Consider the following 20,559-nt stretch of genomic DNA (forward strand, 5'->3'; position numbering starts at 1 on the left):
TTGGTTCCCATCCGTGGGGGAAACAGGGAGGACTGGACCAGGCTCACCGCACTTCCAGAGTCCAACAGGCCGGTATATGGTCGGCCGTTAATGGTAACCTCGGTCTGGGGTGCTCCTCGCGGTGGCGCCAGATGGACTGCACAGCCTGCCAGCCAGGCGCGATTGGGAGAGGGTGGTGGCTCTGTGGGCATCGGCTCATCCTGCATGCCGGGAACCGCCGACCTGCTGACTGTGTGCTGGGTGCCCTCTGGCGTGCGTCGCTCCTGGTACATCCTCCAGGGAAATGGCGGTGCTCGCTCCCCAGCCTCTCATCGCATCGTCATCTTCGCCAGCTCCACGGCCTCGACGAGCTCTCCCACGGTGCGTGGATTCCTCATCCCGGCCGCCTGTCGAAGGGGCCGTGGCAGGGCGCACAAATACCGGTCCACGACGACACGTTCGGCCACTTGGGCGGCGCTGAGGCTCCCGGCGAGCAACCAGTGATGGGCGAGGCGGTTGAGTTCGGCAGCTTGGGCGCGGGCTGGCAACCGACTATTATACTCCCAGGCTCGGAACAATTGGGCCGCGGCGATGGGGGACAAACCCACACACGCCAGAATTTCCTTCCGTAGTTCATCATAGGATTTCTTTTGGTGGGCTGGCATAGAAAAGTAGACCTGTTGGGGTTCCCCGGTCAGCAATGGTGCCAGTATCCGCGCCCATTCTTCACGGGGCCAGTCCTCTCATGCGGCGATGGATTCAAACATGCCCAGGTAATGCTTTATGTCGTCGTGGATGGTCATCTTCGGCAGGAGCTGGGTGGCTTGAGTGCGCGGGTCCGGCAGCGGGGCCCGCTGAGCGGCCGTGAAGCGGAGAGCGGCGACTTCACGCTCCGTTTCGCCTTGGCGAGCGGCCATGTGCTCGACGATCTGCTGCTGGCAAAGGTTTACTTCCGTCAGGTGCTTGAGAAGCTCTTCCATAGCTGGGGAGGGAGTCACTGCCTGACGAGGAAGCAGAGGGGGAAAAAAAAACAACTTGGTGAGTCGGTGATCCTTCAGTAAGTTGCCCGCATTCTCCACCAGTGTCACGGGCTGAAGAATCACACGACAGGGTTTAGTGCAAAGTGACGCCCCAGAGGGTGTATTTATTGAAGGGTGCTCTGTGTAGTGCTGAATCCTGTGGTGTCCAGTGCTCGTCCTCGGTGGCACGTGATCCTATTTGCCGGTCGGCTGAGTGCAAGGGAACTTGGGGTCCGGTGCTCGGGTGGCGGGTTGGTCGATCCGCAGCTGTCTAGAGGGACAAGAGACACAACGTTAGTTTCAGTCATCTGAAGATCCTCTCCTCCTTGTGTCACCTTCAGCCACAGCGTTTATAGTCCTCTCCTCATCCGCTTCAGCTGGGACCGATCAGCCCGCTGTGATTGCGTGCAGGTGAATCTCCCTCGTTGCCAGGGCGACGCTGATAGGTGCCCAGGACACGGCTCACAATATATATATATATATATATATATATATATATATATATATATATATATATATATATATATATATATATATATATATATATATCAGTTTCTGCATAGACACAAAGTCTCGGCTACCACCATCATTGTACAGAAAAAAAAAAGTTTACTGAACATACATAGACCTTCTTGCAACAGCAAGCATGATCACATAAGGTAAGATGTCACAATGAAACTTGTCTTTAAAACACTATTATAGCCTTTTAATGGTAAAAAAATGAAGCAAAATAATGGAGGTACAGTAGTAGCATAACAAAATATTTATTTAGGCCAACAAATTAATAAAACATATTTAATATTTAAATATTTGTCAACTTGCCCCAACTTGTAAACTATATTATCACCCAGCTCTAATCTCCAAATGCAACTATAAGACATGAAGATATTATATATTATTATATAGTATGTTACAAAGCTAGCATTTGTGCAAAGTATCCCCTATAGGCTAAACAACAACCATGTCAAGTCTTTGGCTGACTGTTTAGCTCCCTCTAGTGATTTTTATTTTTTCTAACATTGACTGATATGTGTGTGTGTGTGTGTGTGTGTGTGTGTGTGTAATTTTCTAAAAATGCACAAAAATACAATGCAGATTCAACATTTCCATTCTATTTTCTGTACACCTTCTTTGGAAAATGCCAGTGACATCCTTTCTGGGATGCATATAAAACGACTCCATGCTATAACGTGTACAAACAGCTGCTCCAGACACCAAAATCATAAAAAAATGGCTTATTAATTCTCATTAAAGTTTGGCATGTGGGGCAACAGCCATGCTTGCATTCATCAGTAGAAGGGTGATTTACATATCCTGTCCTTTTGGGAAGACAAAGCGGGTGTGGGAGTACCCAGCTGTCACTCAGGATGATTGACATTATCTCAATAAGGATTTTAGGATGCATGGATTGAATAATTTCACATCTTCTCCCAGCCCCCTCTCCCCTACCCTCAAATAATAATTCTTTTCAAATTCACTTTTTGTTTTGATTCTTCAGACAGTCACTGTTCATAAAACATAAATGTATATGTATATGTATATTATGCATATGTAAATATAAATGTTAATAGAAAGAACAATGAATTTAAGTGTATAGTCACACACCTCCTTTCATGCAGATGTTAATATTTTATGAATATTTCACAGAAATAAATAAGACACTTTACATTTTCATATTTGTCATTTGCATCCAGTTTCTACAGATGAATAATAATCCCTCGTTGTTAAAATGCTGACATCCCTTTTCTCATCAAGAGACAAAAAAGGCATATCACAGGGCCAGCAATAGCAAAGGTAGTTCAACCAACGACAGTAAAGGCCTACACCAATGACATCACATGTCCACAAATCACGTCTAGTTCCATGGATTCAAATCGTTGTGCTACAAGTGGATCAGATTAAAATGAGCAGTATCCAAACATCGCTGTTTAACAGCAAATTAGTTATTTTGGTATAATATTTTATACTTGTAAATATTTCATTTCATGTTTAATTTTATGCATATCTTGAGAAATTATATGTCAAATACAACTGTGACAAATCAGATTAAAATACATTAAAAAACTATTTTATATAAAAAAATATAAGTATATTTTGTATACTAATATACAAAATATTTCTTATATGTAATCTAGTATACTTTGCTTTGTACACTAGATTACATCTAAGTAATATTTAATTTTCAAAATTCTCATTTAGAACAGCCCTGCAGTAAAATATAATGAGAAAATAGCGAGAAACATTAATTCCTAAGGATTAGGTTGTGTATAGGTAAATGCCTGTTCTCCTTAATTAATGCAGCAGGGGACTGTTTAACAGAACCATTTTATACAATTTTATCACATTTTAATAATATATTTTGATATGTTAAATCACTTTAACTAAAACTATATTTCCATATTTCATGAGGGGACTGTTGCATATTTTAAATGTATATATAATTGTGGTGTACCATTGTAGTTATATGCAGGGGTCGCCTGATGCTTCACGGCTTAATGTGATGATTAAACTTCAAAAGGCAATGATTTCACTAAATAAATATGAGCTCTGCAGTCATCATAGATAAGCCTATGTATAACAGTCATCTGCTGCACAGCTTTATGTACTGCCGTTACCTGGGAAACCGCTATTTCTGCAGTTCAGAAAGCGCCACCTATCGGCAGAGAATAAATGAGCATTTTCAAAAAGTTTCAATAAGCTCTGCTGTGTGTTCAGACCAATGTGAAAATCAACCCATGTTTTTACGCCGCAGACTCACAGATCTGCAAATGAACTGGTGGATCGACAAGAAGATAATGTATTATAAGAATGTAAACAATGAATACAGTAAAATATATTTATGTTTTTTAATTAGGCCTAATATCATTAGGCTATTGATTGATAATAATTGTTTAGATTAATGTAATAATTGATATTTTTGACTTTGTTTTCTTTAAAAAAAAAAATGGTTTAAAGGCTGAAATGTGTAATAAATAAAAAAAATCCTGCAGATACCCTGGTCTGGCAAAACCATCCATTCATGTTTTTATAAAGGCCTAATTGTCCAGACCTCGACTGGTGAGGAGGTTTCATTACTGGACCTCAAGCATTTTAGTTGAAGATAGATGCACATGCACTATATCAAATACAATTTCAGTTTTATAGACACATTTTGAAATCTTTGCTACATTTAATTAGTCTATTAAGTTTGATCTTGCTCCGTGCTTTCAGTGGTCCTATATTAAAACACAAGGAGGCGCTATTATAATATTTTGTTTCCACAAATCAACTATAGTTCCATGGACAAACGGTTGTGCTTCAAGTAGCCTATTAGATATAACGAGCTTTCTTTTTCAATCATTTACCATGACTTTCATATGTTTTCTTTGTTTTAATAATATATTATAAGTTATAAAATATTTTTGTTTCATATGCTTCAACCTTGGTTTAAATTAAGCATAATTTAACCGAATCAGGGTCAGGATTGGAGAACTATAATTTAATATAATTACGTGATCTTTTTATTTGCCTATTTATCTATAAACGTATTCGTTCATCCAGCCATTATTTAACTTGGAATTAGACCTCTTTTACATTCAACATATTATTATTTTCAGCGGGCACAGTCTAATTTACATGGTAGCGAGGCTGGCGACGCGACAGAACCGGAGCGCTCGTTTGAAGTGTAACGGGACACTGTGTGATGTCACAGGAAACCCTTTTGCTGCTTTAGGGGCCACAACTCATCACCGAGCACATCTTCCAGACAGTACACACTACACACTACATACTGCCGCAGCGGAGCACAGAGGACCGTACAAACGAGGTAAGAGCACCAATTTGTTAATGTCAGCATTTACATTTATTCTTAAGACGCTTATTTCTCGTTCGTGGTTTTTAAATTATAAACTCCTTGCGCACTTGAGCAAACTTTATCCTGCTGTGCCATATTGCTCAGAACTGAAATAGTACACTTAATTTCATTTTTTAAGTAATTAAAATCTTTTAATTCTATCACTTATTGTTTGCATCACGAATCACTCTAAATTTGATGATTTAATATTTTTGCTTGTTATTGAAGTACCTTTAAATCTTGAAAGGTTCATGTAACTTAGATCAATCACTATTTTTTAGTCTGGCAGTTATTGGTCTCAGTTTGACTAAAATGTTTAAGTAGAATATTCATCAGTGTTCAGAATGATTACATTTGCAATAACAATAATAATAAAATATCAAGTTTATCTGCTTATTTGTATTATTATAAGTTTATTGTCATTATGCGATAACCGTACAAAACTGAGCGACTGAAATAGCTAGTCTTTCTTCCTAGTGTCCCTCCCTCCAGAATCTAACAACAGTCACTGTTTCTTCTTCTTCTTCTTTTTAATATATATAAATAAATATATAAATATTTATATATTTATTTATGTTTAAATATTGTGTAAAATATGTGTTTCTTTAAATATGGCAATTATTTGCTATAATTGTGAGTATTAAAGTCCCGGTGACACCCTAGATGTCACTAAAAAGAAATGAATAAATAACTTATCAGCTGACCACTAATTAACAATGATGGCTTTCAGTTGAACACTGAGGTTTGTAGTTCTGTTCTGGATAATGAACCTCTTTAATACTTAATTAAAAACATAAATAAATACTTAAGTTTTAAAGCAAACCTGTTTTAAGAAAGGTCATGAAATACCTATTTAAATGGTTTAGAGGGTTTTGACCAATCATATTATTTTGACCTGTATTAAAACTTGAAATACAGTAAAAAAGTTATGTAAATATAAATTTTGACTGCTTTCACATTTCTCATTATATTTTATAAGGACTTTTTATTTGGTTAATATGAAACACACAGATTCACACACACAAGCAAATATTGTGTGTATAATATATTGATATTTCTTATAAAATGACAATGATTTCAGTCAAGTTATAACAGTCTATAACTGTTATAGACAATAATAATTTTATAATAGTGTTCCTGTAGCTCAATTGGTAGAGCATTGTGTTATCAAGCGGAAGGTTGGGGGTTTCGATTCCCTGCGAACACATGATAGGTAAAAATTGATAGCCTGAATGCACTGTAAGTTACTTTGGATAAAAGCGTCTGCTAAATGCATTAATTTAATTTAATTTAATTTAATTTAATTTAATTTAATTTAATTTAATTTAATTTAATTTAATTTAATTTAATTTAATTTAATTTATAAAACAGTCATCTCTATGAATAAACACATCATTACTGCTGAATACAACTTAATATTGTGTCACTTTAAGATAGTGTGAAGAGTGGAAAAATTTGGTGTTATATGGGTGTTTCCTAAACGGACACGAGTTAAACTAGCTGTCAGTAGGCTTTCTGATTTAAGGTCTGGAGGGTGGCTTTTTGTAACCAGGCCCAGCAGAGAGAGTGACAAGAGAGAAAGGGAGGGAGAGAATAGGTGGGAGACTTTAGGTTTGAAAGAGAGGGGTCTTTTACAAAGTCATATCTATAAACCACTCCTTTAGCTTCACAGGAAGGGCAAAAAGTTATCATGTTCATGTCCCAGCGCTCCTTTTTTCCACCAGATGCTGGGGTCATCCAATCATCCAAAATGTCTAAGAAAACACTTTATTTTCACATTTCTAGAATGACATCTACGTGATTTATGCTCACTGCCAACACCTGAATGGCCAGATTTATATCTGTTAAGTTTCATTACGTAGTTTTATGGACTGTTTTTGTATTTCTTTCATCACCTCACTGTTTTGTTTTTTAATGTAGATTTATTGTAACAGAAGTCATCAAGAAAATGTTCAGCCGATTAAAGGGGGGGTGAAATGCTCGTTTTCACTCAATATCCTGTTCATCTTGAGTACCTATAGAGTAGTACTGCATCCTTCATAACTCCAAAAAGCCTTTATTTTTATTATATTTAAAAGAGAAAGATAGTCTGTACCGATTTTTCCCGGAAAAACACGAGCGCCTAGAGGCGTGACGTGTGGGCGGAGCTAAAGAATCACGAGCGCGAGTAGGCTTTTGAGTTGAGAGCATGTGGAAGCTGTGACACAGATCCAGAGGCTGAAATTTAACAAGAGCAGCATCAGCAAAGGCGGTATGCTATGTGGTATGTACTGAAACTGTATATATTTGCTTAGCGGTTTTGGAAAATGACTAAGTTCCACTTTATGTCGTCTTTTTTTTTTTAAGCTGTACATGTGGAAAGTGCAGTTTGATGACAACATCGCATGTTGTTTACTTGATGTGCTTAAGGGCTGATAGCTAAGTTAACAACACAGAGATATTTGAAGCAGTTTTACTCACCGCATGCGGTTCCAACACACGATCGTGACCCTTTTCCGTTGGGACTGCATTATCCTTAAGAAATAAACGATGTGCAAACCGAAATGCAGGGAACAAACAAAAACACTTGCACAACTCCGTTGATGCTCTGTAAAAATAAACTCCATCCACTGGTCCCTTAATGCTGTTTATCTTTTGGTAATCTATGCAGGGTTGTCTTGCCCTGGCAACCAAAAACACACTTCTTTTGTGACTTTTCGAGACGCTCTCGCTCTGATCAGGCTGTGCTCAGCCTCTCAGGCTCTCAGTGCTCTGCTACACGGGAGCGCACGCTCTTCCGGCAGAAGAGCGCGCACTTAGGACCCATATAAGGAAATTCCGCTCCATCTAACGTCACACAGAGCCATACTCGAAAAAAACTTTCCCAAACTTGTGACAAACCGGAAGAGGTTTTTTTGGAACAAAAATACTCCTTCAAACGTACAACTTAACTTTGTCCATGTTTAGCATGGGAATCCAACTCTTTAACAGTGTAAAAAACTCAGTATGCATGAAATAGCATTTCACCCCCCCTTTAAGAAATTTAGCACTTAGTAGATTTCTGCTAATAATTCATCATCGTCATGTATGTTGATCTTGACTTAAAGAAGGCACCCTCACAATAAGTTAAATTTCTTTCTGAACTTTAGTTCTCAAAGTATTTCTTTTATAAAAACAATATTGCTTCACTGATATTGTGGTATGTGGCCAGCTGATACATTTTATGGATATCAAGATTACTGGTACAAATTAATCTGCCCTGTGTAATGGCCTGAATTTTGCACAATACAAATATTTTATGTAGTATCTATCCATAGACTGTATAAAAACATAGACGTAGTGTCCATGACATCACCTATAGGTTTCCAAACTTTTTGAAGACAAAAGTGGGTGGACGTGGAGTTAGAAGGAAGCTCATCATTTGTTTGCAGGTGCCAATTGCTTTGATATTTGATATATATATATATATATATATATATATATATATATAATGATATCAGAGGGTGACTTTCATACCTACCTGCTCTAAATAAAAACCATTAACCATTACTTTTTTCTCTTAAATATTTAGCATCATCTGATATGTGATATCTGAAGTGATAACAGATAACAGTGCTATGTGAACTCTATATATAATATCTTTATTATTATTCATAAAGCAAAATACTGGTTTTATTACAGTAGTGCAAGACAAAAAGTCTAACACAGAAATTTCTTCAAAAGTCACGATTATTGCCATTTCGCATCAAGAACTATTTCCCATCCAAATGGAATTTATAAAAAAACCACACGTTCGCTAATTCACTTTGTCTGGACTTCTGGGAAGCATGTTCATTTTGGCGACTAAAAACAAATCCAAATGGATAATTTTCCACATATGAGTCTAGTCATGTGGTTTCGGGTCCCCATCCAAGCAGGAAATGTTTGGAGGCCGAACAAAAGAATCACATGACATTGCAGCCCGTTGGCCATGGCCATAGCGACAGGTATTGATTTTAAAAGGAAATAACAACAGAATCAAGGCAGATGTTAAAGATGTTTGGGAATGCTCTAAAAGTTGGAACACCATAAAAAGAATAAACCGGGGATGTGTATAATTAAACTGTAGTCCAGGATGTCATAAAACATTAGCATGTAAAAATAGTGTGAATACTTTTTTTGCAAGCAACTTTATTGTGGCTAAAACAGATCTTCCTATGCTTTGAAACTGATTTATGATGTTATCTATATCGAGCAAGTCAAAACAGCCACAGTGAGCCGTGTAATGCATGTTAAATGATGCCTTCTTGCCTTTTGTGGTGATTATCGGTGTCCAGCTGGACTTAATTTCGTGGAAAGCAGGCTTTGATTCTGCCCTCTTTTCCAACTTTACAACAAGCGCTGTTATCCCACTCCTGGGAGCGACAACATGGCTTGGACAAAATCCAATGGCTTGTTTTCTTGGAACTGAGAATTTACTGTCACCTTGACAAAAATAACCATTAGAAATTCTTTTGGGAAATCCCTAATTTCATGTTTTCATTTGAACTCACCTACACTCTTTTTTTTTTAGCTTATTTAACCAAAATCTACTAACAAAGTGTCGGTTCATCACTCAGTTCTTTGGATGTAAAACATATTATTCTGTTTGCTTTCAGCAGAAACATTCAGATCATTTGGAGACACGAAAGCCAAACAGTAGAACCATGTTTGGATGCTGGATTACCTCTTTTTTCTTTCTGTCGGCAACCTCTGAGGTATTTGTTTACCATAAGTAATTATACATAAAAGTTATACACACTACACAGGTTTATATCATTTTATTGGGTTAACTTGCTAGCTAGCTATTTCACGAGTTCACATTTACTTATAATTAAATAAAGGTTAAGCGTATTTGGCGTGCTGTCCGGGGAGAGACTCCCGAGCCCGGGGCACCACTTCCCTTATTGAAAACAATTAATCAATTACCATTAACTTAAGAATAACAAAAAACACAGACCCCTGAAAAGTTTAGTACTCAGCGAACAATCAGTAATTTAGCTGTTACACATTATTACTATAAAATTCAAAGATCCTTGAGAACCAAAAATGTATTTTCTAAGGTTTACGTTTCATCATCTAATGTCATTGTTGATCTTTTTTCTTTTATTTGTGAAGTTTTTTGTGGTGGTCCTCTCAGACAACAACACTGGAGGTACGGCACAGAAGAATAGCCTAGAAATGGGCTTCACTCGTCACAATATTTTGAACGCCCAGTTTGAATGTTACCAGAAGATTATGAAAGACACTAATCACAACAGAACAGGTAAGAGGTCCTTATTTCACACAGATTCTTGAGATTCTATGAGCAATAGCTATAAACTACGCCCTGATACAGTTTGTGGGAAGTCATGGCAGTTACAGAATTCCACTGTAAAGGGAGGGTTATTTTCTGCCCTCAGTCTCAAACAGTCTCTACTTGGATGCTCTTAAGAATATTAGGGGGCATAGACCAAAAACCGCATGATGTTTTGTCACGTCATCCTGGAACTTACAGGAAGGCTCTAATGTGAAGATGATTAAATGGAAACATTCTGTGGGGTGTGTCCTACAACATGAATTTATTCATCTACAGAAGCACAACATTAGCTGTCTGGCTACCGTATTAAGATTCATTGCTGTTTATGAGACACAAGTGACATTTGAAGGATGGTGATTAAAGCTTCGTCAGGGGGAGGCGGATGTTCTGTGACGGCTGTTAAAAGTTGTTTGGTAAAGACCTCCAAAACTGAGGAGCCGTTTACTTACAAAATGTGTAAAAATAGTGCATTTGATATTCTTTTAAAACGTTACTTTTTTTAAACAAATTATAAAAAAAAAAAAATATGGAAATGTACTTTGTGCTGAATATTAGGTTTTCTGTACCTAATATTATAACAAACATTTGTAATTCAAGCGGAACTTGAATGTGGCAACATCTCCAAGCCACTTGAAGAAATTTACCTGCAAAATGACAGTACTGTGTAAAATTGTAGGTACTTGAATGCCGTAAAGTGGGATTGCTTTCTATCAACTAAATCAGCTCAATATTTGATGTGGCCACCCTTTGCATTTAAAACAGCTTTTTCCCTAGGTACATTTACTTATGTCAGGCATACTTTTTCAGATAGCTTTGTTGGAAGGTTTTCTTCATGCATTTTGAAGCTGTCTCAGTATTTGTTTCTGATTATTCAAGTAATTCCAGTCTGACTGGATGATGGTGAGATCAGATCTCTGTGGAGCACTGGCTGTTGTCAGACTTGTACTTTGTGCGTACAAAAATCTCAATGGATTATTACAATTAATGGCAAAAGTAATGTTTGGCAATGAAAAGATATTTCCCACTGACACACTACAGTAACAGATAATAATAACTGGCTTAAAACCATTGTTTCATTGGTGAAAATACCAATGGCTTTTGCACAGTACTGTATACAGTATATATATATATATATATATATATATATATATATATATATATATATATATATATATATATATATATATATATATATATATATATATATATGTAACCTATTTGTACATATATGCATATTTAGCTAAATATGCATATATTTACAAATATTTAAGTAGTTGAGAGTGTGGTGTTTCATGAGAGTGGGTGTCTTCTGATGTTTTCTCGAATCTTATTGGTGGATTTTTCTTTACATGATCATGAGTAATGTAGTTTTCCACCAGGAAATATTGCTGTTAAACATGCAATAATGCAAACTGACAGCTTCAACAAAAGCACAATCCATTGACAACCTTGAAGCTCACAGTACAGCATCTGTCTTTAATGCAAGTTATTGTTAAAAAAAAAATTCCCTGTGGTGAAAATTAATGGAAAATATATGCAGATTTATTGTTATTGCTGATAAAAGATCTTTAATGTCTGTAGTCTTTTGTATCTCTTGTCTAAGAAGCTGATTGCTAAATGTAGACACCAAACACTAAGACATTGTTAAGATTCCAAGTCTTTATGTTATTAATAACTGCAAATAACTGTATTGCAGATGGTTCTATGTGTAAACGGACCTGGGATGGGTGGATGTGCTGGGACGATTTGGAAGCTGGATTCACTTCAGCCCAGCACTGTCCAGACTACTATAATGACTTTGACACCTCAGGTGAGTCCCACGATAGCTTAAACATTGAATAAAGGTTACGTAAAGGTTACCTAACTAATCCAAATCATGTTTTATCAGAAATGGCGATAAAGATTTGTACCAAATCAGGCCATTGGTTCGTTCACCCAGAGAGTAACAGAACATGGACAAATTACACGGGCTGTAATAATTCGTCTATTGATCACCAAAAGGTGAGCTCTGATTTAGGATTACAGCGGTCCATTTCATCTTCACTTTGCTTCACAGAATTTTTGTACATATGGAAAGTTTTCTATTTCTAATTTCTTTCTTTCTTTCCTTCTTTTCAGACAGCACTTAATCTCTACTACTTGGCTTTGATTGGTCATGGAATGTCGCTGATATCTTTGTTTACTTCTCTGGGGATATTTTTCTATTTCAAGTAAGTAATGTGAAAAAAAAAAAAAATCTTGCCTCGTTATCATAAAAATGTGCCTCCCTTTCCACCCAATCTAATATAGTTTACTATTTTCTTCCACTCAGGAGCTTAAGCTGTCAAAGGATAACTCTACACAAGAATCTGTTCTTCTCTTTTGTGCTGAACTCGGTTATAACTATCATCTTTTTCACTTGTGTTGCAAACAACCAAGAAGTAACAAACGCCAACCCAGTAAGTGTACAACAAGAATAGTGGACTCTCATATCAAGCAAAATATGACCAGGAATGTGTTTTTTTTTTAAAAGATGAACAGGGTCATATTGATTTCATGTCGCTGGTTTTTCTCCCAGGTGAGCTGTAAAGTATCTGTGTTCATCCATCATTATCTCATGGGCTGTAACTACTTCTGGATGTTGTGTGAGGGAATCTACCTGCACACACTCATTGTGGTGGCAGTATTTGCTGAGAAGCAGCACCTCATGTGGTATTACCTCCTAGGATGGGGTACGTTTTTTAAATCGCCTTGTCAAAATGCACCAACATTTCTGTTTTCTTTTCACTTTTAATGATTTTATTTATTTAAAATGTTTTCCAGGCTTCCCATTAATACCTGCATTTATCCATGCAATATCCCGAAGTTATTACTACAATGACAAGTGAGTTCAACCGAATAGGAATTTAAGAATTCTGATTCTGCTTAACGATTCTAGTTCCAGAACGATTCCATTAACTTTTCTTTTGAGGAGGCATCCCTCCTTCTTACAAGCAGTCATTTTGAGTTTTGTTATCATTTTATGTAAACTACCATTCAATGGTGTTGGGTAAATAACTTGTATTAATAAACGTAACATTTAAATTGAACAGACGTTAAAGTAAATACATTTATAATGTTACTAAAAAAGTTTATTTGACATTTCTAAAAAAAAAAAAAATGGTTGCACTTTATTTTACAGTATGTGTATTAACATGTACTTATAGTGTACTTACAGTGTATTTATCTAAGAAAGTTCTGGTAATACAAGGTAACTACAGGGTTAGTACATAGTTATTACATAGTTATTGTAATTACTATAATAAGTACATAGTATGTACATGAGGAACAGGACTGTAAAATAATAATGTTTTCAACATTATGTTTTCAATTATTACTTAACTACTTATTTCTTATTTTACTGTATTTGGGAATAAATAAATCCTACCTTGGTGAGGATTAAATACTTCTTTTAGCCAACATTCCCATTTAAACTCTGCTAAAATCAAATTTCTTATGCTGTAGATCAGTGGTTCCCAAACTTTTTTCAGCATGCACCCCTTTATAGTGTTTGGCACCTGTCAAGCACCCCCCAACACCGTACTCTGGTTAGATTTCACATTTTTAATTGCAATAACTAAATACAAATATTCACTGTAAATTAGAAAACATAATAATAATAAAAGATCACTTCCTTTTTTTGTGAGATGGATGGGCCTGCATGTTTGCACACAGATCATATACATTAAATATATATGATATATACATATAAATATTTAATTTCTTTAAAGTGCCCGTTTTTAACCTGGATTCACGAAACATTCTTAAGAAGAAATTTCTTCTCAACTTCCATTTTCTTCTTATTTTTTAATTTTAGAACAAACTTAAGGATATTTTGTATTCCCAAAAAAATGTATCTTAAGAATATTCTTTTCTTAAGATTGTTGAAGATAATCTTCTTAAATTTAGGACAGCCCCAGACTTTTCTTAAATCCAAATAATAATAATTATTTAATTAATTTATTGGGTTATTTGAAATAAATTGTTATATTTGAACATTACAGCAACAGCTACATATAATACATAGGAGGACTAGAGATGTGCACAAGTTTTCTGAAGGGACAGCGATGACTGTTAATGTAAACATGATCGCTCATGATTAGCCTATGTGTGACGCTGCTTTTTGCTGACTTCAAAACTCATTAGCAACCCTGAAACGAGTCAGGGTTAATTTTAGCTTATTAATACATCATCTTCGGCAATATTCAGTGCATATGAGTGCGCAGGATGCATTTGCTGTAGAAGCGCGGACTAAAATACCGGAAGCGTTCACTCAGATGAAAGTGCAAAAACACGACACAAAAATTAATGAAACATATTGCTGCAGCTTAAGACAGGCTATTTTAAAAGTAACTGTTCAAAAACAGGCCGCATTAAAACATGAAGCTGAGCGCCATTCAAAGTCGCAACAAAAATATACAGTCTGGTGCGTGCTTATGATTATGATTATTAGGGTAATCTACAGGAGTGAGTTTAGCAGCAACATGTATTTATTCAGATAACGGCTGTTAATTTCTTCTTAAGAAAAAAATTAAGATGTTCTTAGGAATATATTTGAGAACGTTTTAATATTTTTTTTGTGAATCCGGCCCCAGGTGTCCATTCTGTTGAATGTAGTAAGTGAAAAAATGAACGAATTATCAGTTAGCACCTAATATGAACTAAAAGAACAGGGTGGGGCTATTGTGACACAAACGTGCTTGTAAAATGAAATGAAATCAATTGTAAATTATACAGTAATAGTAGTGTGTAATGTGAAATGTGACATTTTATTTCTTAATAAAACCTTTGCATGTAAAGTTTACCTCAGTTAAATACATAAAAATAATAAAGAGCGATCTTTTTCCCCGCCATTACAAACATTCTCTTGCGCACCCCTGGTGGTCAGTCTGCGCACCACTAGGGGTGCACGCACCCCAGTTTGGGAACCACTGCTGTAGATGGTAATAAACACTGTAGTACCATGGAACGATTTTAAAAACTGAATTAGTTCTCAATTTTGAATTCAATGTCAAAAAATTATCCTTAAGTTTATCCCAGCTTCTGTCAGGACGCAGGAATACAGGGTCCAGATAGAACATCTTGCGAAATTATAGCAGTGATGTCACTGAACATTTAACGAAGTGTTCATGTGTTCTGAAATCACGTTTCCGTAAATCACTTTTCCTACGCTTTTGTCCACAGCTGTTGGATAAGCTCAAACACTTCTTTGCTCTACATTATTCATGGTCCCATCTGTGCAGCCCTGTTGGTAAGTCTGTTTTAGTTTTTGCAGTCCCACTTTCTTTCACTCTTTCATTATCTCACAATTTAAATCTTTTGTTTATCTTCTACCCACCCTTGTATCTGCATGATCTTGATTTTAAAAAATCCACTTAAGCTCTGGAAGTTTTAATCAAAGTGCCGTGTTCTCTTTGTTGTTTGCGTTTAGGGTCATTTTTGATTAGGATTTCCTATGCAGCCCATAAAAAGCATGTAATGAGCATATGCTCAGTGTCAAATGAATCTTGGACTGACTTCTGCAGTGCTGCAACTGCCAGTTTAAAGCTGATTTTGTGTCATTATAAACAGTGAAAAATCACTGTGAGATTGTGTCGGAAAACCATTTGAGTCAGTAACCGATTCTCAGACTATTTGATCCACCACTAGTCTTGAATATATTGTTATATCCTTGTCTGTTTGTTACAATTTACAGGTATTTTGACAGGCATTGACAGGTCTGAATACATCTTTCCATGTAATATAACATAATTCAAACTTTAGTAATTAGCTGTGAATTCATGCTTGAGTGTACAGTGGGGTCCTAAAGAAAGTGTTCACTTAAACCTAGAAATAAAAATACATTTTAACATTTAGAAAACACATGAGATAAAATCATGAAGAAATACCTCTATGTTTACTGTGTCTTTAATGTGTTTTGGTTTTGGGGTACTGCAATGCATTTATTTTTCTCTCTCTTTATATTGGCTCTTTTCTCTGCTTGGTTTCCTCAGATTAACCTCTTCTTCCTTTTAAACATTGTGAGAGTGTTGATCACTAAGCTGAAGGTGACCCACCAGGCAGAATCCAGTCTGTACATGAGGGCCGTCAGGGGCACCTTAATCCTGGTACCTCTGCTGGGCATTCAGTACATACTGCTGCCCTACAAACCCGACGGACGGCTCGCCTCAGAGATATTTATGCACACAATGAACATACTTATGCATTACCAGGTAAGTGCTGTTAGCAACAGGCAAAGAATCATTCATCAATTTATTAATGGACCAAATAAATATGCATATTTGAAACTTTAATTAATGTTTAAGCATGTAACAATAAAACAAGTCAAATTTAAGTCATATTCATATAAAATATTTTTATATGAAATTTGCATCAAATTGCATAGATCAAAGACATGTGGCATTTTCTAAACACTTGGCAAATGAAAAAAGAAAAGCATACTTTATAAAAACAGAATTAGAATTTATAAATAAAACCTATTTAAATATTGTAAATTATTATGTGTTAATGGCATATTATTTATTTTTAGATTTGAGAATTTTAAATAATTAACTAAACACTTTAATCTCAGTCTATTAAATCTAAGTCTTTAATCTAAGTCTATTAAATCTTATTTAAATCTTATTTAAATACAATTTTATTTAAATCTATTGAGTTTACTTTTTTGTTAATGTGAAAAGTCTTAAGTTTTATTAATACATTAACAATTGTATTAACATTACAAATTACAAATTAACATTTTTTTTTAATGGCACTCATACTCCTCCATACACATTGGTTTACACTAGAAAAAACTGTAGCTTTGAAGCTTATAAAATAGCTTATAATTTTTTTTTTTGTTTACACAGGGTCTTTTGGTTGCCACTATATTTTGCTTTTTCAATAGCGAGGTAAGCAATTTTTGTACAATTTCAACCCTATCATAAATGTTACATTTTTCTTTACTTGTAGCTCAAAACATAAAGGTATTTGTCATTATTCTCAATAGTCTGTATTTTGTTTGTTTAGGTGCAAGGTGTATTACGAAGACACTGGAACCAGTACCGCATCCAGTTTGGCAGCACATTTGTGAACAACGAGGCACTGCGTTCTGCATCCTACACGGCCTCCTCCATGACGGAGGTCCATCGATGTTACAGCATCGACAGCCACATGGACACTTTAAACGGCAAGAGTTTTCACAATCTGGAGACCACCATTCTCCGATCAGACAGCCTGTACATGTGAGAGGCTCTAACTATTTGACCTTTGGGAGAACAGTCCCATGGAGAGGACCACTGTGAGAAGAGGCCTACTGGACATACATCTGGTTACTTTGGACTACAGACACCCAGAAGACTTTCCTTTTCAACTGAGGCCTTAGTTATCTCATGTTTATGGATGGGAACTGGAGAAAATAATGTATTTTATGTGGAATATTAAAGCCACATGAACCTCTTCCATGATGATCCATTGGAACACTTTGGAGAGCATCACACATTGTCAGTCTTTCCGATTTCTTTGATTGAAATGGAGATGTTTTATGGGTGAAACTATGAACTGAGGATCAAACCCTAATGAAGCTTTTTTCTTTATGGCACTGTGTTGTTTAAGTGAAGTATGAGCCACACTTTGGATGATGGATTCCACGTCTATAAATCGATGGATTATTCTGGCTCAAAGAATCTGTTGTAGAAGAAAGAAAGAAACAAACTAAAGAGAGATGGAATAACTAGAACCTGATTCCGGAAGATACTGATGACCTTGTCCTGTTCTTTTTGTTCATCCTGAACTTTGTCTTGTTATTAGTTATGTGATTAATTTTATGTGAAATTTGTATCCACATACAGGGCAATATTGACAATATATTCTATGTATGCAAAATGTTTTATTTCTTATATGTCAGCATACATTTCCCTGCAAAAAGACTAGCAGATAATGGATGAATTAGGATAAACCAGTCTGGACTAGCATTTAAATTCCTGCTGTTCTTTCCGTCAGGGATATTTTATTGACTTTTAATTCACTGAAACGTCTTAAACTAATTTATCTGTAGTTCATATGAATCTCAGTATAGGTGAGTCTTGTTGTTCAAGGGCAAGTTACATTAGCACATGTGGGTTTACAGATTTTGGAGATCTACAGCTCTACAAACCGAGATGAGGTTTCTATGTGTCTCTATGTCTGGAACATACAGATGCGTTTGCCGCTGTTTTCATTGTTGTGTTTCATAAAACATTTTATTTGCACATGCTGGATAAATAAACATTACATTTTTAGAGACGTACGTAAATGCATTTCTATGTTTGTGTCTTATGCATGTTTGTATCTGTATATAAAATTGTCCCCTTGGAATTATACGGTTCTATCTGAGCAGTTATTAGAGACTGAGTTTCAATGTTTTTGCATTACGTATAGTGATATGGGATATAGGGAATAAGACTGTTTCATGCACCAGTCCCAAAATGTACACAACTTAAAAAAAAACAAAAAAAACAACAACACATAATGTAAAGAAATTGTCATAGAATAAGAAAATGTAAATAATTCAGTTTTGACAAAAAATGACAGATACACCTCATAATTCCAAGGTGACAAAATGTCTTTTGTTTATTGGAATCTATTTTTCCATGAAGAACTTTTAACTTCCATAATAAACATTTAACATTCATGGAAGCTTTCCATTGCACAAAATTATTTTTATAGTGGAAAAGGCTTCTTTCGAATTATTTAAATGTTCTTTGAAAATAGAAAAACATGTTTCTTTTAAAGGTATAACTCACACAAATATCAAAATTCTCTCATTGTTTATTTATCCTTTAGTCATTTCAAACCTGTATGAGCTTCTTCTGTTGAACACAAAAAAAGTTTTTTTGAAAAATGTTGGTACTCATACAAGTTTGGAACAACATTTTTTTAGGGTGAACTATTCTTTTAAGTATGGTTCTTTAGGGAATCCAAAAATGTTCTTATGTGAAAAACACCGTTATTTTTAAGATTGAACTTTGAAAGTGGTTGTTTGAATCTAATGTTTTACAGTAGAATTGTCAAAAAACTGACATTTCTGATAAGTCATAATGAAGCCTGATACAATTCAGACATACTGTACCACCAATCAGTTTAGAAAATTCTATTGGAATTCATTCTTTGGAATGAATGTTGAAAACCTTGTCACTGTAGGTGTTTTCTGATGGAAGTATAAGCACTTCCAGAGTAAATAAAGGTTTTAAACATCCTGGAATTATTTGAAAGAAGTTTATCCTGTTGGTATCCCGCTATTAAGACCAGCAGGAATATTCAGGTGTTGCTTTAGTCAGTTACTATAACTGCAGAGACTGAGTCTTGAATTATTTCCTGTTTATCTGTGTTACTGTTTATACTCTAACTTCCTATATAAACAATTATATGAATTTACATAAGAGACCAATAATTGTATTAGAAGCTACATGATGTTATTAAAGTAAAAATATGGCAGCTGTGTTCTTGTCTTTATAGCAGTGCATGTATTTCCCACTGGAATGCTGATGTTTTTAAATATGTTCTGTTAAAGGCAGCAGATTGCTAAAGATACTGTTGGAGGTCACTTCACAAAGGGATATGTGAGTGCTCCAACAGGATATGTAACTTCCTCACTAATACACACATACAAGCATGCGCACACACACTGTGGAAAAAAAAGGTTGCAGAAGTAAACAGCATGCAGCTGACATGTCTCAGCCTCTGGGAAAAGCACAGGAAGAAGCCTCGGATTTGGTGCTGCCACACATTATGGGGTATCTCTTCTCGCTCACTTTCACTCTAAATGTGTGTGTGTGTGTGTGTGTGTGTGTTTCACACATACGTTGTTATGTAAAATCTGCAGTTATCAACGTTTGCAGAGATTGATGTTCCGTGTTTGTTTGCATTGGTTTCATTTGTGGTGTAGGGTCTTGATTTTCGGAACTGTATTATTGGAGTCTCATGTGCAAAATAATAACACCATAATCCAAATAAAGATAGAACTAAATAAGATGTTTGTAATGTAGTCGTTATCAGCAAAGAGAAGCTGTTCTTTTTCATTCTCTAATCAAATCTTTTGGCAGATAACATCACTTCCCTTTTCTATAATTGTACTGCGTGAACTTGTGCACCCATCCCACATTCACAGACGTCTCTGACTCTTCGAGAACACTCTGTTTTTACTGGCCCAACAGTCATAGACTTACCAGCCAACAGAAAACAAAGCGATTTTGATGATCTTAATCAATTTATGAATTTGCTGTCCAGTACGTCAAGGGTCCACTGAGGTTAAAAACAACAGTGAACACTCAGTCATCAGGTTTGGCTGGTGGCTGAAATATTCTTTGTGTTTATCACTTGTTTTGGCTGATGCTGACGTTATATTGGATCTGGTTACAGAAAGCTTGTAAAAGTTATTTATTGCTTTATTGTAATGT

At 35.8% G+C, this 20,559-nt stretch overlaps 1 protein-coding gene across 2 annotated transcripts; it reads left to right on the forward strand.

The window, feature by feature from the left end:
- The first annotated feature begins 4,652 nt into the window (after nucleotides 1–4,652).
- On the forward strand, nucleotides 4,653–18,794 carry LOC128016211 (calcitonin gene-related peptide type 1 receptor). 2 transcript variants are annotated; one of them, XM_052600698.1, is made up of 13 exons: nucleotides 4,653–4,803; nucleotides 9,447–9,545; nucleotides 9,946–10,093; nucleotides 11,823–11,936; nucleotides 12,015–12,127; nucleotides 12,245–12,336; nucleotides 12,438–12,564; nucleotides 12,684–12,837; nucleotides 12,929–12,989; nucleotides 15,329–15,395; nucleotides 16,138–16,356; nucleotides 16,993–17,034; nucleotides 17,153–18,794. In XM_052600698.1, the coding sequence occupies exons 2-13, from the start codon at nucleotides 9,495–9,497 to the stop codon at nucleotides 17,369–17,371; spliced, it is 1,407 nt and encodes a 468-aa protein (XP_052456658.1). In that variant the 5' UTR covers nucleotides 4,653–4,803; nucleotides 9,447–9,494; the 3' UTR covers nucleotides 17,372–18,794. The 2 variants fall into 2 exon arrangements, with proteins under 2 accessions (XP_052456658.1, XP_052456659.1); XM_052600699.1 differs by having other exon boundaries at nucleotides 4,667–4,803; nucleotides 9,450–9,545.
- The last annotated feature ends 1,765 nt before the right edge of the window (nucleotides 18,795–20,559 follow it).

The sequence above is a fragment of the Carassius gibelio genome, chromosome A6, assembly GCF_023724105.1.
Source record: "Carassius gibelio isolate Cgi1373 ecotype wild population from Czech Republic chromosome A6, carGib1.2-hapl.c, whole genome shotgun sequence".
NCBI classification, from domain to species: Eukaryota; Metazoa; Chordata; class Actinopteri; order Cypriniformes; family Cyprinidae; genus Carassius; species Carassius gibelio.

Bases quoted from the DNA above. Each gene is read 5' to 3' on its own strand.
- LOC128016211 (XM_052600698.1), top strand. From the start codon at position 9,495: ATGTTTGGATGCTGGATTACCTCTTTTTTCTTTCTGTCGGCAACCTCT. The intron at 12,565-12,683 runs GTAAGTGTACAA...TTTTTCTCCCAG, and splicing joins AAGTAACAAACGCCAACCCA to GTGAGCTGTAAAGTATCTGT. The intron at 12,838-12,928 runs GTACGTTTTTTA...AATGTTTTCCAG, and splicing joins GTATTACCTCCTAGGATGGG to GCTTCCCATTAATACCTGCA.